This window comes from Malania oleifera, chromosome 5, assembly GCF_029873635.1.
Source record: "Malania oleifera isolate guangnan ecotype guangnan chromosome 5, ASM2987363v1, whole genome shotgun sequence".
Taxonomy (NCBI): Eukaryota; Viridiplantae; Streptophyta; class Magnoliopsida; order Santalales; family Ximeniaceae; genus Malania; species Malania oleifera.
In genome coordinates this window covers 44,490,303-44,509,099 of record NC_080421.1, presented here as the reverse complement: position 1 = coordinate 44,509,099, position 18,797 = coordinate 44,490,303, and the positions used below count along the sequence as shown (strand labels likewise).

Here is an 18,797-nt window from a genome sequence, read left to right as displayed (position 1 = left end):
TTAAAAAAAAAAAAAATATAAATTCATTTAGGTCTTGTTTGAAACTTGAAAAATATAAAAGAAATGAAAGGAAAATATAAAGGAATCCAATTTCTCATGTTTGATTATCAATTTTTTTTTAAAAAAAAAAAATATATATATATATGAATAAAATTTTAATTTTATATGCGTTTTATTGTATTAAAATAAAAATTTATTTTTAATAATAAAAAAGAAATTTCTTTCAAATTATACTTTCATTCAAACTCGAAATCGGTTATTCGACTTTTTAAACAAATCGACCTCCCTCCGTCGCTCGCTCACCTCGCTTTTGGTCTTCTTCTAACGACCCATGAAACGAGCCCTCCAAGCAGAAACCAAATGCTGAAAGCGGGAAACAAACAGTAAAAAACAGAAGAAACCTCTCTCTCTCTCTCTCTCTCTCTCTCTCTCTCTCTCTCAAAATCTCAAGAGAGATAAGCAGCCATTAGAGACAGGCCGAAGCTCTCTCTGGATCTACTGTCCAAGACCAGAATCGTTCACTCAAAGGTGAATCCCTCAATATTCACCGATCTTTGCGGCGCCTCGCTGTTCTTGAATGTGAAATGTGGCTCTTATCACTCTCCTTTCCTTCAAACTATCCTTCTTGAATGTGAAATGTAGCTTTTATCACTCTCTTTTCCTTCAAACTATCTCCGTGGAATTGATTCTTGATTCTTTTAAGCACAACGTAATTTGATTATTTGATTCTGTACTGGGAAAGTTGATGCACCTGACGGATTTGACGTTTGGGGTTCTTTTTAAAGTCCAATTTCAATGTCGATCATCAATAAAACTGAGTTTCTCGTGGATGGGGTAGGGTTTAGTCGTTTTTATTTTATTTTATTTTTCATTTCGATTCAGTGGAGGTTTACGTTTTCTTGTAGTCGTTAGTCTAGAAAAGGCAGTTTAGCTTTGGAAATCATTTAATAGATTTAGCCGTCTTCAATGTGAGATGATTTAATTCGTATTTGCCCTTGTTGTTCGTTTAAATAATTTGAGAAGTTTTGTTTTTGAGATGCATATGAGCAGCTCGGCTCCGAACATTTCTTGATCTTCCTGTTCTTTGATTTATTCTTTTAAAGAAAAGTTTAAATGGTGCTTGTCGATGTTTTCGTTAAAAACTTATACAATAGAAATTACGGATTTCATATATTTATACTTGGTGCTGCATTTCTTATATTTCTGAATTTTTTTATTTAGCTTTTCTTTATTTGTTCTAAAAATAAGAAAGGGAAATGGTAAATCTAATTCAGAGAGCCCTTACGTCGGAAATTGTTTGAAATACCATTTGTGCATGCATGTAGGTATGAATGTACTCATGCATGTGTATGCATGCAGGCACGCATGCATAGTTTTCCTGCAAACTTGATTCTTTGAAGCCTAATGGCACATATTTTGTTGTCATGTTTGGAAATGTCAGTCTTTACTTTTATGACTTGGAAACAACATGTAAGCAAGAAATGGAACCTCCTGGCTCCTACCCGCTAGGATGCTTCTCATATTCCTCATTAAATGCCTTTTTTTTTTTTAACATATTTGTCCTCTCTATTTGTGCTCCATAGGTCCTGAAAAAGCAGCAAGAAACAAGCTGTTGGATTTGTACTGCTGACAGAAAAAAGATCCGAATGGAACGAAACCTGGTAAAATAGCCTTTATTGTGTTTATCAATCAGATGTTACAGTGTTACTGACCTAGTTGCTTCCACTTAGTAATTAAAAACATGAAATAGCCCAATCTACTCACCTAATTATCAAGAGAGCTTAGAACGAATAGATAAAGCACAAGATGATGTTCGTTAAGACAAGATGGTTCACTCAACCTAGGAATGCACAATATTAAATGAGTTTGTTTGCTTGAGTAATTATTGAGACTTGCATCCTCTAATCTCCTACACATTAAGAGACCCTAAACCTATTTTGGATATCTAATTTCAACCATCCTACATGTGGCCTCTGCTAAAAGCAAGTTAGAAGCAAACAACTCCTGTATATTTGCACATGAATAATAAATTTTATTCAAGTAAAATTAAGCAACTGAGAAAATTTGAAGTGTAGATTTAATATTTGTTTCTTTGCATGATTGGTTAACTGAAAAATAAAGAAAAGGGTGTGCATTATGATCCCAATGAGTGACGGTTTTGTTGACTTGAATTGATTGGATCCTACTCAGTTTGACATTTCAAGAGATTCATGTCACTGCAAATAAACAATACACTCCGTACATTTATGGTAATTTGATAGAACATCATAAACCTCTGCATACTGTTTTAACCTTTGTATTATAACCACCAGTAACCCCAGCCAAATCTCAAGGTGAAGCCTAAATAAACTGCAAAAATGCAGTTTTTTGAATCATGGTTTTTGGATTAGGCAGTTAAGAATTAAATAACAAGTGATATCTCTGCTGCCAGATAAAAGGAAAGATCAGTGCAGCTACAGCTGTGTTGACTAAAGAAACTGCTCTGCATGTGATCATTTTTGCCTTTTGAAGTATAACCACTAGGCATTCATTAATTCTTATGCTTTCATGTGTTTTCATTTTTACCAATTAATGTATTAGAAATGCTCCTCTTGCAGAGCTACTATGTACAAGATAAGAATAGAACTGATGCTTACATGAAACAGAGCCAGACTACCTACTTGGAGGATTTGAACAAATAAATTACATATAATTCTAGGTCATGGGTCAATTATCTACTCTTAAGTGACTACTATTGCTGTATTCCCCAAGTTATGTGCTTAAATGGATGGGTCCCATTCACTTTCCATGGACAACTATTTGCAAAGGGACTTGCCCTTATCCATGAAGTCCAGCAATACTCTAAGCATCAATGGCTGAAAATATTAGTGATAGTTCAATGCTCCATGAAAACAACAAAAATAAAATCACTTATGACTTTAAGCCACAGTGCAATTATCTAATTTTTGTAACTAGTACTCCAGCTGTACCCCTAAAAATGCCTTGTCCTTGTTGGCAGGGAGCAGGACCATCTAACATAAATAATTCTTTGGATCCTGGTACATCACCAGACCAGGAAATTCAAGACACACCAGAAGCATCAATGGCTATAGATTTCATCGACAGCACCGAGATTGCTGCTAGTTTCTTTCTAGAACTACAAGCGGCGAAAAACATCTGTAATGCAGCATATAAGGAGCTTTTGACAAAGGCAGTGGAAGCAAATACTTGGATTCTTAGCACTCCAGCAATAGGTAATTTTGATGAGATCTTCAAGATATTTCGCGCTCCAGCTCCATCTGGAATGAGAGTTGAATGTTCCATTGAAAAAACAGTTATTCCAATTCTTGTGGAGGATCTGCTTTCTATCATGATGGATGTGGTATGGTTTATTAACCCTGACATACATTATATGTTTTCTATGTAAATTGTATTCACTGAATGATCAGTTAAGAGTGATCAGTGGTGGTTCTTGTTTAGCATGGATGGATTAGTCATATTTTGTTGACTATGCAGGTTCATTTTCTAGATTTCTATGTCTGTCTACTCTTTCTAGCGTGACCGCATTTTTGTGCTTAATCATGCTAATGATTGTATTAAAAGACTTATAAATTGTAATACACAAGAATGTTTTGTTGGGTCCCTCCTCACATGTAGGGACATACCTGCATGTGAGCAACAATAAAAAAATTAGAAAAGGGGGAAGCATGTGAACATCATCACACACACCCCCCAACCAAACAAAATTTATAGCTGGCTTCTCAATGCATACAAAAAGGATTGGCAATAAGATTAGCTGGAATAGAAGCAAGAGTAGCTGGAGAAGAAGGGGATATTTGCATTTAAAAGGAGGAGAGGCGCGCTAGATATTGCAGAGAAGTGAGCGCAATACAGAAGAGTGAGCACAAGTGAGTGCGTCCATACTCTTGAAACAGAGAAGTGGGAAGGTAGCAGCTGCTATTCATCATCCGATAGATGATCAAATGGTTTTTGATCGGCCTGATTTTTCAGTATGTTGTAGATGATACTGTGGGCTACTACTTTCTACTTCAACATTTCCGATCATTGTGTATTTCTCTCTGTTTGTGTAGATTTGGTGAGATCCTTCCTGTACCCTTATCTTGTTGCATTTTCACCACTTGGGTAAAAGGGGTAGATTGGGTTGTTGTACTCCTTAATACATAGTAGATTTTTCCTGGACCAGAGATCCCATGGTTTTTACCCATTTTGGGGTTTTCCATGTAAAAATTTAGTGTCTTCTTTAAAGTTTGTTGCTATCAATTTTTCACCATCATTTACTGTGTGGTAAAATTTTGCCACTGATACTTATTACCGCCTAATTGGTTAATACTAGTAATTTAATTGCTCCATTTATTGCATTAGGAGGGAAAATATTCATACAGTTTTTCCCCAACATTCTGGTATCAGAGCCTGGTTACATTAATTATGTAATTCTTGTGCAATTAAAATGGAGGAAACCAGTAGTACTATGTTTAAATTGACAGCAACAAATTATTCAATTTGGAAGCCAAGAATGGAAGACATTTTATTTTGCAAAGACCTATATGATCTAGTTGAGGGGGATAAGGCAAAACCAGCAGAGAAAATAGATAGAGAATGGGAAAGGGCAAACAGAAAAAACAGTTGGCCTCATTAGACAATGGATTGACAATAGTGTGTTTCATCACGTGGCTAATGAAACAAATGCATATGAATTGTGGAAGAAACTAGACACCTTATATGCTAGGAAAATCTCTCAAAACAAGGCCTTTCTTGTTAAAAGATTGGTAAATTTGAGATATAAAGAAGGCAGCAGCATATGAGAGCATCTAAATATTTTTCACGATATTATTAATCTGCTCACCAATATGAAAATTAATTTAGATGATGAGTTGCAGGCATGTTTGCTCTTGGGAGCCTTGCCAGATAGCTGGGATGCACTGATTGTGGCCTTAAATAATTCAGCAGGTCAGATCGACATGTACACTGTAAAGGAGAGTTTTTTCAATGAAGAGACTAGAAGGAAGGACTAGAATATCACCTCAAAGCTCGAGGCATTTGTATTCGAAAGCCAAGGGAGAAGCACAAGCCGAAATTTTTCAAAATCTTGACCGACAGAGCCACTGAAGGGGGAGATCCAAATCCAAATTCAAATAGGACATTTAAGTGCTATCATTGCAGCATCATAGGGCACATCAAGAAGAATTGTAGAAAATTTAAAAGGGAAAAATCCAAAGAACGAAGCACAAACAAAGGTGAAAATAAAGATGAAATGGCACCGCAGCTACCAATATTGAGGATGATGTTTTAATTATTTGTGATGATATGCCTGTAGTGCTTACCAGAATTGCACTTGGGTTGTTGATTCGGGTGCTTCATTCCACATCACTTCACGACGTGATCTGTTTACCTCCTATACTTGCAATGTTATGGCTATGTAAGGATGGGATATCACAAGGTATCAAAGATTACCGGCATTGGAGACGTCTGGCTAGAGACAAATATTGGTTATAAGATTCTTCTGAAAAGGGTTAGGTATGTCCCTAACATCAGACTTCAGTTAATTTCTATTGGTGCTCTAGATGATGATGGGTACCATAACCACTTTGGTCATGGAAAATGGAAACTTAGCAAGGGATCACTTGTGGTAGCTAGAGGTAAGAAACTAAATTCTTTATACACCACACAAGTCAAATTGTGCAAAGGAGAGGTAAATCTAGCCGAGGACACCTTAATGGAACTTTGGCACAAGCAGCTTGGACACTTGAGTGAGAAAGGGCTGGAGACACTTACTAGGAAGAAAATTCTTCCAATTGAAGGCATGAGGTTAAAGACTTGCACTCACTGTCTAGTTGGTAAGCAAAATCGTGTTGCATTTCACAGGTGTTCACAACACAGAAAATCAAACATTCTTGATTTGGTGCACACTGATTTTTGTTCAATGGGTGACAGTACTCTAGGAGGTGCATTATATTTGTTACATTTATTGATGACTGTTCTAGAAAACTGTGGGCCTATGTTTTGAAAACAAAAGATGAGGTGTTTGAGAAATTCAAGCAATTCCATGTTAGTGTTGAAAGAGAAACAGGAAGAAAATTGAAATGCGTCAAGGCTGATATTGAAGGTGAATACAAAGGGCCATTTGAAGCCTATTGCAGGGAACATGGCATCATGCTTCAAAAAAGTGTTCCAAAGACTCCTCAATACAACGGCGTGGCTGAAATAATGAATAGAACCATTATAGATAGAATCAAATGCATGCTTTCTCATGCAAAATTGCCATGCACATTTTAGGGGGAAGCAATGCATACTGCTGTGGGTCTGATCAACTTGTCACCATTAGTTCCTCTCCTAGAGGATGTACCAAAAAAGGTATAGATAGGAAAAGATGTTTCATATGATCATTTAAAAGTATTTGGATGCGGCGCATTTGTTCACATTCCAAAGGATAAAAGATCCAAATTAGATGGAAAATCAAAGCAGTGCATTTTCCTAGGCTATGGGCGTGAAGATTTTGGCTACAGATTGTGGGATCCTATTAACAAGAAGTTGGTTAGAAGCAGGGACGTTATATTTCTTGAAGATCAAACCATTGAGGACTTTGATAAAAATAGTGTTGTGTAAAAACCCCCAAATATGTACAGCGGAATATATATAATTTGTATGTAAAGGATCAAACACACACACACACACACACTGTAGCAATCTAATGGCGAATATATAGAATGGTGAGCAAGTAAATTAGAACAATAACAATCTCAAAGACACAGAGAATTACGTGGTTCGGCAATGCCTACATCCACGGGAGCAAATGACAAGGATTCAATATCTTCTTGTGTAAATTACAAGAGTAATACAAGAATCCTCTCAATTCTCTCTCAACCACACTTTGCTCACCATATACATCATATACTATGTATATATAAGCCTCCTCGGAGGTTTCCCCCCGAAACCCAACCATATTAACGTCCAAATATTTAAAATTCAAAATCTGCGCTGGGTGTCCCGAGCCAAACAATCGAATGATTGGGCCAATCAATCAACTGTTTCAGACGTAATGTAAATGTCTAAATTCTGGATCAAACCGTTGACTGATTTGGCCAAACAATCGACGGTTTGCTTTTGCTTCTTAGCACAAGTGACTTTCAACTATATTTTCTTCCTTGTTTATGCATTCCATCAAGTATATGAGCCACAAAAACACAACAATCTCCACCTTGGCGAGTATACGCTCCTTAAGAGAAACCAAAAAACATTTACCATTAGGTTGGGACCGTCTCTCGTCTAGCAATTGGAGACAAACATTAAGTCCAAACAATGCTGCTTGAACTTGCCGATGGTAGCTTCAGCTTCTACCATCAACCCCGATTCAGTTGTAGACGCAACAATCTGAGACTTCGCCCTAGGCTTCCAACAAGGCCTTCCTACAACAGTAAATACAAATGCTGCTGCAAACCTTCTATTACCAAAGCCCCCTACATAGTCCTCAACAAATCTCACAATTGACGATCCACTCTGTTGTCTGTCAAAACACCCCATTACATCATCATGAGGGACCTTTGGCATATCCTAGACATCACGGCCCATTCTTGGGTACCGAGCGGTAGACATTTCACATCGATTCTTCACAGAATCCCCTTAAGACAGCAAACGAAGTCTCCCTGCGATTCCATCCACAAAGCCACACTAAGATAACACCAATCTCCCCACAGCTCTATCCATACGAATCAGCAAACCAGGATCCATCTTGGTCGTACCCAACACATTCATGTCAAAAACTTTCAACAGAATTCCCAACTGATTAGCCTCAGTTAAAGCCTTTCTAGCCAATCATTTATACAAAACAGATACATCACTCCATTGTATCCTATCACCCTCTTCCACACTGGAAGCCTCACCAACTCACACACTGGTACATATGCAATACCTCCATTCCCTTCACCATAACACTTGTCCTTCTATTTTTCCCTTTGCTGTGCACAGCAATTTGAAAAATAGTAGGAACCTTGCTGCTAGTAGTAATGAATGCATAAAACTCCAGCTGCCAAATTTATAACTGAGTGGTGGTCTAATAGTGCACATGGGCCCATTGTGTTCCTGCTGGTCTCCCGAGTTGAAACTCCCTGCAACATAAACAATGTCATCTTTGCCCTAAGTCTGTTGCTCCACTAGCATCACATGCCCATTAAACTGTGATACTGTTGACCCGAGATAGAACTCCTTGCATTTCTGCCCTGAGTATCTAACTTCACTTGAATTACATGATTGCTGCTGCCGCAGTTTTCTGGCATTTGTTTTTCTTCCTTTACCTGAGCACGCTGCCCCACGACTTTCTCACCAAAAGTCATATCCTTGATCACCCATTTATTTGCCAAAGGATCACCCAACTTGCACCCACCTTTCTTATATCCCAGAAATATGTATTGTCCGGACATAACACCAAACCTAAATCTTCCATCACTATAATAATGCACTAGTGGGCATTCTCTCACAATCGAGTAGTCTACCGCAGAACCTGCCCACAATGTACTTGCAACTCTCCCATCTAGTGATACCTTTGGTGATCGGTCACATGAGATACGCATCATATTGACTGACTTCACCAAGAAGTACCCTATAAGCCTTGCAAATAACTTCTTGAACAAAACTAGCGTACTCTATCTCAATGTTTGACCTGAGGATCTCTCTCCCGGTCTGGTTCTCCACCTTAACCACAAGTTTAACCTGGTAAACACATCAACATCAGGCTTGTGCCATATGAGATAAACCAAGACCTTTCTTGATACACCCTCAAAAAACATATGTCTGCCCCTTGATTCTATCCTCACTAGTCCCCAAACATCTGAATACATTTAGTCATCCATATGCTTTAACCGCATATGCCACAGAACATCTGACTCAGATTCTATAGTTGTAGCTCCACCTACAACTGTAACACCCTACAGTGCATAGATATTTCCCGCTACCTTTTCTCCTTTCATCACTATTGAGTTGCCTTCACACACTTTCATTTCCCACTTTCAGACTTGTAACAATATCCGTTATAGTCTAAAGTGCCTAATGAAATAAAATTCTTCCTTATGCCCGGTACATGCCTTACATCACATACAGTTCTCACAACACCATCATACATTTTGATTTTGACATTTCCAATACCAAGTATTTTGCATGAAATATCATTTCCTATCAAAATACAACCAATATTAATTGACCTATAGGTGTCGAACCATTTTCTATTTGCTGTCATATGATGAGAGCATCTAGCATTTAGGATTCAAGAATCATCTGTGAGGCACTCCGAACCTGATGAAACACATAGCATATCACCATCACTGCTTTCCGTGTCTCCTTCCACTACATTTGTAGATTTTGACGGACCCTGTTGATTTTCAGCATTCCCATTCTTCCACTCCAGACATTCCGGTTTTATGTGCCCAATTTTACCGCACCTAAAACACTTCACCTCCTTCTTCTTTCCGTACTGCAACCGAAATCCACTCTGAGACTTACGTCTCCCATATTCTTGGTTACTTTTCACCACAAGCCCTTCAAAATGTGAAACATCATCTTTGGCCATTTTTCTTCGATGAAAACCAAGCAATACGCTTGTCATCTCTTCCAAATTCAAACTTTCCTTGCCCCATATATGAGTGGTAACCAAGTTCTCATAAGCTTGAGACGCAGGTAGGGAATTTAATAGCATCAATGCCTTGTCTTCCTCCTCGAACTTTACATCAACATGCACTAAATCACTCACAATCTGATTGAAAGTGTTGATATGTTGGTTCAAATCCGAACCCTCCACCATCTTAAGCCAATACAACATTTGCTTAAGAAAGAGTTTGTTCGATAAAGACTTAGACATATACCGGCTTTCTAGTTTACGCTAAACTACTACCGGAGAATCCTCATCCATGACGTGATACAACACGTCATCAGCCAAACACAAATGGATGGTTGATACTGCTTTTGCCTCCAATTCATTCCATGTTGCTTCATCCATTCTTTTCGGTTGAATTCCATACAATGCCTTCATCATCCTTTGCTGCACCAAGAGATCCTTCACCCTTCTTTGCCACAAACCGAAATTCCCGATTCCATCAAACTTGACGACGTCAAATTTCGCAAATAAAGATCCAAAGGCCATTACAACAATGCTCTGATACCAATTTTTGTGTAAAAACCATGGTTTTAAATCATGGTAACGGGTAGCGTAACATAACGGGAAGCGGGATTAGCGGATGTTACATAACGGGACGTGGGTGTAATGGCCGTGAATTTTTTTTAAGCACACACAATCTTGTGCATATTAGAATACTTGCATGTTTTAAGCTTTTAGCCCTTCTTAAAAAGAGTTTTAGTGTATTTTGGATCCTTTAGTTCGTGTAACTAAGTTATTTGGTTAGGGCAACAAGTTTACATTTGTTTTAAACCACCATTGATAGAAAAATTACATGTGTGTGCGTATTTATACTTCTCATTGTTCTTATATGTGATAAATTCTTGTGTGCTAAATTAATTAATAAAACAAAATACATTATACACTCCATTAATATATTAGACACATAAGACATACGAATAATACAAATATAAAATAACTAGAAAAGAAAGAAGGTTGAAGTTGAAAAATATAGAACATAAATATCACATTACTAGTATTATCAAAATAAAATATTTTCCTAACAAGTTAGTTTTTTCAAATTGTTAATTAATGCATCTATTGTTAGTAGGTAAAGAAATAGTAAATTTTGTATCATTGTTATCCTCATTATAATCTTTTCCCCCTCTTGCCACTAGGTATATTGAGAATGATATATGAAAGAGAGGGAAAGAGTGAGAAGAAAAAGTAAAAAATAAAATAATTTTTTTGTGTAATAGTCTTGTAGGAGTTACGTAACAGACGTAGTAGCCTTTACGTAACGGTCGCGGTCCATAATGGCCGCTACGGCTGTGATTTTTCTTCCCACGGATTCTGCGGTGTGTAACAGTATCGGTAACCCAAAAAATCTTTACGTAACGGCGTTATGTAATGGTCGCGGCCTTTATTTAAAACCATGGTAAAGGATCAAACACACACTCCAGCAATCTAATGGTGAATATATAGAATAATCCACCACCACAACAAGTAAATTAAAACAATAACAATCTCAAAGACACAAAAAATTACGTGGTTCAACAATGCCTACATCCACGGGAGTAAACGGCAAGGATTCACTATCTTCTTGTGTAAATTACAAGAGTAATACAAGAATCCTCTCAATTCTCTCTCAACCACACTTGGCTCACCATATACAACGTATACTGTGTATATATAAGCCGCCTTGGAGGTTTCCCCTTGAAACCCAACCATATTAACGTCCAAATATTCAAAATTCAAAATCTACCCTGTTTGTCCCGAGCCAGACAGAATGTAATTGTTTGAATTTTGGATTGAATCGTCGACTGATTTGGCCAAATAGTTGATGGTTTGCTGCTGCTCCTTAGCACAAGTGACTTTCAACTATGTTTTCTTCCTTGTTTATGCACTCCATCAAGTATATGAGTCACAAAAACACAACAAAGAGTGAGACATCAAAGCCAACACTAGTAAAAGTTGTTGATCCTGTTCCAAAATTCCCTTCCGTGGTGAATGATAATTATGGGGGAGACTAGCAAGAAGAGGATGAAAATGAATCTAGTCAACAAACGTAGGATGATGACTATTGAAGAATAGGTGGAGCAAACCCCTCCAGATCCACCAGTTCAACCTGAGGTTAGAAGATCTTCTAGGGAGCATCGTTGCAATCCAAGGTATTACTCTGATGATTTTGTGAACTTGACGGAAGCTGGAGAATTTGAGTGCTTTAATGAAGTTATAACCAGTATTCATAGGGCAGAATGGCTGCAAACTATGCAAGAAGAAATGCACTCACTACAAGAAAATAGAGCTTATGAGCTGATACAGATACCAAAGGGTAAGAAAACACTTAAGAACAAATGTGTGTACAGATTGAAGAAGGATGGGAACATTTCTCAACCCAAATAAAAAGCCAGATTGGTCATCAAAGGATTCAATCAAAATAAAGGTATGGATTTTGACGAGATATTTTCACCTGTTGTAAAAATGTCTTCTATCAGAGTTGTTCTTGGTATAACTACAAGTTTGAACTTGGAGACTAAACAACTTGATGCAAATACTGCTTTTCTTCATGGTGACCTGGAGAAGGAAATTTACATGGAGCAGCCGGAAGGTTTTAAAGTGAAAAGTAAGGACAACCTTGTGTGCAAACTAAATAAAACCCTTTACGGCCTGAAGCAAGCCCCTAGACAACGGTACAAGAAATTTGAATCCTTCATGACAGAGAATGGGTACAATAAGACTACTTCTGATCACCGTGTGTTTGTTAAGAAATTTTCAAGTGATGATTTTATTTTGGACATGATACTAAGAGAATAACTAGCTTGGAGGCAAAATTGAGTAAGTCCTTTGCAATGAAGGACTTGGGGACCACAAAGCATATTCTTGGCATGAGGATATCTCGAGACTGAAAGAACAAGATATTGTGGCTCTCACAAGAAAAATACATTGAAAAGGTGTTGGAGAGATTCAATATGAGTAATGCCAAGACAGTAAGTTCTCCACTTGTAGGTCACTTCAAGGTGAGTTCAAAACAGTCTGCAACAACTTCAGGGGAGAAAGATGACATGAAGAAGTTCCTTATGCATCAGCAGTAGGCAGCCTAATGTATGCTATGGTTTGCACAAGACTAGACGTTGAGCATTCAGTTGGAGTGGTAAGCCGGTTTCTGTCAAATCTAGGAAATTAGCATTGGGAAGCAGTAAAATGGATTCTTCAGTATCTCAGGGGTATGTCTAAATTCTGTTTATGTTTTGGGAACTGCAAGGCAGAGTTGGTTGGCTATACAGAAGCTGACATGGCTGGTGATCCAGATTCTAGAAAATCCACATTGAGATATTTATAAACTTGGCTGGGGGTGCAGTATCTTGGCAATCTAAATTACAGTGCTTTGTCAACCACAGAAGCAGAATATATTGTCATCACTGAGGCATCAATGGAACTGTTGTGGATGAAGAAATTTCTGAAAGAGCTGGGACTTGAGCAGGACAAATATAAAGTACACTGTGACAGTCAAAGTGCAATTCATCTCAGTAAAAATCTGTCATTTCACTCTAGATCCAAGCATATATAAAGTACACTGTGACAGTCAAAGTGCAATTCATCTCAGTAAAAATCTGTCATTTCACTCTAGATCCAAGCATATTGAGATAAGATATCATTGGATTCGGGATGTGTTAGGATGAATTTTTTACAGCTTGAAAAGATCCACACAAATGACAGTGGAGCAGACATGATGACAAAGACTTTACCTTTGAGAAAGTTCGAGTTTTGCAAAGGGGTAGCAGGTCTGCTGGACCTCTCCTTGTGAGTCGGGAGGGGGAGAATTGTCGGGCATACCCACATGTGAGCAACAATGAAGAAAAAGAAAAATAAAAAAGGAAGCATGTGAACATCATCACACCCACCCCAACCAAACAAAATTTATAGCTGGCTTCTCAATGCATACAGAAAGGATTGGCAGTAAGATTAGCTGGAATAGAAGCAAGATTAGCTGGAGAATAAGGGGATATTTGCATTTAAAAAGAGGAGAGGCGTGCTGGAGATTGCAGAGAAGTGAGCGGAATACAGAAGAGTGAGCACAAGTGAGTGTGTCCATACTCTTGAAACAGAGAAGTGGGAAGGTAGCAGCTTCTAGTCATTGACCGATCGGCGGTCAAACGGTTTCTGATCGGCCTGATTTTTCAGTATGTTGTAGACGATATATGGGCTACTACTTCAATGATTCCAGTTGTTGTGTATTTATCTCTGTTTGTGTAGATCTGGTGAGATCCTTCCTGTACCCTTATCTTGCTGCATTTTCATCACTTGGGTAAGAGTGGTAGATTGGGTTGTTGTACTCCTTAATACATAATGAATTTTGCCTGGACCAGAGGTCCTGTGGTTTTTACCCATTTTGGGGTTTTCCATGTAAAAATTTGGTGTCGTCTTTAAACTTAGTTACTATCAATTTTTCACCATCATTTACAGTGCGGTAAAATTTTGCCACTGATATTTGCTAACGTCTAATTGGTTAATACTGGTAATTTAATTGCTCCATTTATTGCATGAAGGAAAATTTTTTTACAGCAGTTTTCCCAACATGTATGTCCTGCACAAGCGCACTGCGTTACTTTTACAAATAAACTGCTTTCCATTAAGAGGGACATGAAAGAGGAAGAAGATATAAATCATCTGTTTTCCTTCATTCTCCAGTTTTTTGCTTCAGAATCATATCGCCAAAAGCCCCCGAAGAAGCCATCATCTTACCCAAGTTTTCAGGGTCCAAAAGAGAACAAATAACTATTATGAAAACACCTCCAGCACACCACCGAGCCTACGAAAGAGGAACTGGATAAAACCTCCCAGTAGCATTCAATCCAAGATTTTACAATTTCCTTTCTTTTCTTTGACACCATGTCTCCCCCTGCATTAAGGAACTGGACCAAGAATAAAATTTGGTATTGACTTGCCCATGCCCATCACTGAAGGAGACAGAATCGGAGTTCTTTGTGGTTCTCTCTCCTGAAATCTGTGCATAACTAATTTCAATGCACTGCATCATCCAGAGAGAATATTGAAGAGCATCAGTTTTGTTCTGATGAAATCGGGCTAGCCTACACCTGCTCACGCTATCCATAGGGGAAAATACTAGGAAACATCCTCCAGCTCTACCTTGCACAGTTCACCCAGTTCTCATCCACTAAAAGGTGGTTCTGTCACTGAAAAGCATGTGATTTGATAGAACTTTTGTTTAAATGATTGGCATGCTAGAAAATAACTTGACAATTGTAAACTTTAATGAACTGTTAAACAAGGTCCAGAAGTGAAAAAAAAAAAGCTCGCCATACAAGTCTAGTAAATCATGGTTTTGCAACTTTTGTGATATTTAATTTTATTAATCTTGTATCAGATTAATATTTTGAATTTGTTATTCATTTCCACCGGCTTGTTCTATATTTCAATTGCTTTGTTTTCATTTTAGAGAAAATGGGCTTCATCATTCTGCCACATTGTTTATCGTGGATCTAGCCATGCCCCAAGTGGTATTTTGCGGAAATTGAGTAGAAATGATCCCAGAATCCAGAATATACAAATGGTATACTTTCCTGCCTCTCACTTGGAGATCGCCTTGCCTGAGTTTTGCAAACTATGGTACAAGGAATTTAGATGGTTCTCATCAATATCATTGACCTGCTCCAACTTATCCTTCTTGTCCTATTTAACAGGTGAATGCAGAATTTCAATTACCGACAACATTCATGCAAAGCCGGAAATTATGCTTTTTGAGATTCCAAAGAGAGATCATACCAAAAATATGGGCCATTTTTGATGTTTCAGAAGATTATTTCAATGATGAACTTCCCAAATGTGCATTGGAACAGAATTGTCTAAGGAGGCCATCAGGGGTGATAATCAGGGAACATGAGAGTGGCTCTGAGGTTAGTATTGTGGTAAACTTTTCTATATGAACGTGAAAAAATCATCTCAGTAACAGAAGTTTTTCAATTTGTATAGACTGATGATGGCTGTATAAGGATCCTTTCCCCAAGGTTGATTTTATGCAATCATCCTACTTATTTTTGAGCTATTTATGACTGTCTGATGCCCATATCTTTCTTATTGTGCAGATCATATGGATTGAGAACATGCTAGCATCTATGAATCCAACTAAAAACAATATCTACTCCAATATAATCTGTTCAAATTTGGCATTTTGTGCGAAGAACTGGGTTAGCACCTTGTTGTGGAAGTTGAAGCGCAGTAGAAGCCTATTTAGAGAAATTAAGACTAATATTCAACCAAACACAAAAGGTGAGCAAATTTTTAATGTTCAAAATAAGAGCATAAAAGGGGGAAGATAAGGGCCTTAATCAAAAACCATGGCATGCATTGCTAAAATGCATTTAGAGTATTAACATCTGAACAGTATCTAGGCACCGTCAACCTATAAAAAATAAACTTTTGGTAATATACTTGGCAAAATCTTGAATGAAACTAACCTGCTGGAACTTGCAGTCATGAAGTTCTTTTTTTGATTTATTTTTTTTCCCTGTCACCTATTTTGCCAACAGATTAGTTTGAAATAAACATAATTCCTCACAGTTCTTCATGGTTTCTGAACTCTAGTGGTGCAAAACAAACTGAACAGCAACAAATTGCGTTTTGTAGAGGAGTATGCATATTGTATTACAATCACCAAATGCCCAAGATTTAGTTCCTATAGAAAGAACGAACATGTGTAGATCATGTTCTTTTCAGGGACAAAAATTGATAGTTTGAGGTGAAGGGACTAAACCAGTTGTAGATCAAGAATGTATATAGATGGGTCATAACTAGGATGGCTGATGAGCTGCTGTTAAGTTGTCTCCGCATTCCATAGGCATTTTTCAGGAACAGGAAAATGTAATCCAACTCTAGCAGCCAACATCTAATGCTTTGTCTCATCCTGCAGAGCAGTTATAGAAGCTATTATAATCAAAATTTTAAGCTTACTGCCTGGATTTGGAATTCCATCATTGTGAGAGTGCTTTATTCATGGACTCAGAGTCAAAAAATGACCAGCCTGAGGCAGTTCTTGTCACGTATATCATTTCTATTTTCTAAATCCCTTAAAGTGGCTGTTGAATTTAATGGTAGCTGGAATTATATAATTGCTTTAACAGCAAATTTTTAGCCTAGGATGAGCTCTGACTCTTCAATCTGACCTTCATTTGAATGTGAAATGTGTAGTACACACTGCTCTCCTTGAATTGACTCAATCCATGAAGATGGCCTTTTTGAGCTATGTCAATGAAGCTCTGTATGGAAGTACATGGGTGGTTACTCTTCCTAACATAGTAGTAAGATTGTTAAGGGCTGTAACAGTGGATGCATTGGGCTTAGAGAATTACGTTGGCTTGACTAGCTTTCGTGTTCTGGCAAAACCCCTTAAAGTTTTTGAGTTTCTTGTCAGAAAGAATTTTGACTTCCTGGTAAATTGAAGCCTCAACGTCTTTGATTTACTGCTCTTATAGGTGTGTAATGTAAATTCTGTAATTTATAAATATATTTAAGTGGCTAGACAGTCTTTTCAGGGGGTGAATAAGGCTAATAAAGTGGTTGAGTTTTCGACGTACGACAATAGTAACTGCATCACCATAGATGAGGAAGAAATTTTTCAAAATGAGTTTATAAAGGTATCAATTGTCCAAGAAGTCTCTTAACGTTATTCTTTGATGGATGTTAACCTTGCAACCCTGTCTTTGTTGACATTGAATGATGTTCTAATGTTACAGCTCCATGCATATGTGTTACGGGAGACTTCAAGGGATGAATTTTGCTCTTTTGTCATATCATCCCCAGTGAGAAAAAGATATTAACGCTCTTCCAGGAGGAGGGGAAGATGTCTGCTTACTACCTTCTGGTTTTGCCATACTGCCTGATGGTTCTGAAGGCCTCCAATCCAAAGCCTCTCTAGTGACCATTGCGAAGCTTCTGCCTTTTTATGGTGGACGGTCTGGTCATGCTGCTAAAAGCGTAAGCCACGTCATCGAGAACAGCATCAACGAGATACTTAATGAATGTAAGTTCCCCATTCACCTTCCATTGGGAAAATTATTTAAAACCTCAACACGCATGCAAGAAAACAGGTACTCCTGGGTGGTCCTGACTCTTTCAAAATCTTACCTGCTTCAGTCTAACTCTTTACTTGGTCATATAATGGTATCTTTACCTGTCTTTGAAAGAATGAAAAGAAAACTATGTTTTAGGGGATTATTCCATGTCCTGTCATTGGCCTTGACAAATTTTAGTCATCAACTTGCAAACCTTTTTTCAAGACAACTTAAGATTTCCTTTATTTAAATTAATGCTCATTACTATTTTGGTGGTGCAGCCCTATGTGTTCAATTTTCCATTTAAAAATTAGGTTTTTTCTCTCTTTTTTAATACTATCTGCACCTTCCTCTTCTTCTTCTTCTTCTTCTTCTTCTTCTTCTTTTGAAAGTACTATTTTTTTATTTTTCATAAAACCAAGTAACATGTGACTTCCTCAAATTATATAAATGAGGAATGTTTGATTCTCTTCCTTTCCTTTGTTTTTTTCACCCCCACCCATAGACTTTTTTTGAAGAGCAATATTTCATAAAGCCCAAAAAGAAAAAAAGGAAAAAAACATTTTTCTTGCTTATGGCAACAATAATATTTCTTTGTTTTGATCTTTGAACCCGCCTTCTCTTCTTTCTCCTGCAGTCCAAGATGGGAGTGACGAATGAAAGCTTTCAGATTAGACAAATTCCATAATACAAGTGCACCCAAAACTTTCTGGGCTTTCTCCTCTCTTCATGAATGTCAGTTTAGTAGTCATGTCCATTAGATACTATTATGGGCTTTCAAATGTAAATTGATTGATAAAAAAATAGTGGATTCCAGTTTCCCTGCATGTGGCTTATTAAAGGTTGATATTTCCATACCAAACAATGGTTAGTTCCTCAGATCAGAGTAGCATCGTGTTTATGGGCTTCTGTAAATAAACCAATTAGTTCCATGAACAGAGTTTTGCATGCTTTCAAATCACATCTAAAACCATCGTGTTGAATGCAGTGAGTCTGGCTTTTGGGTTAAGTTCAAAATTTTGAATAAACAATTATTTTAAAAAAAATGAACCCATACTGGAAACCTGTTAATGAACATCACTAATGATCGTCCCTGCTTAAGTTATATTTAGTACAATATTTAATAC

General features: G+C 37.5%; 1 protein-coding gene across 2 annotated transcripts; it reads left to right on the top strand.

The window, feature by feature from the left end:
• Nucleotides 1-254: 254 nt before the first annotated feature.
• On the top strand, nucleotides 255-18,532 carry LOC131155231 (homeobox-leucine zipper protein PROTODERMAL FACTOR 2-like). Of its 2 annotated transcripts, none has more exons than XM_058108222.1 (10): nucleotides 255-528; nucleotides 1,584-1,661; nucleotides 2,999-3,361; nucleotides 15,060-15,173; nucleotides 15,304-15,516; nucleotides 15,706-15,889; nucleotides 16,808-17,049; nucleotides 17,152-17,253; nucleotides 17,353-17,639; nucleotides 18,308-18,532. In XM_058108222.1, exons 2-9 carry the CDS (start codon nucleotides 1,647-1,649, stop codon nucleotides 17,434-17,436), a joined length of 1,317 nt encoding a protein of 438 aa, XP_057964205.1. In that variant the 5' UTR covers nucleotides 255-528; nucleotides 1,584-1,646; the 3' UTR covers nucleotides 17,437-17,639; nucleotides 18,308-18,532. The 2 variants fall into 2 exon arrangements, with proteins under 2 accessions (XP_057964205.1, XP_057964204.1); XM_058108221.1 differs by having other exon boundaries at nucleotides 298-528; nucleotides 17,143-17,253.
• The last annotated feature ends 265 nt before the right edge of the window (nucleotides 18,533-18,797 follow it).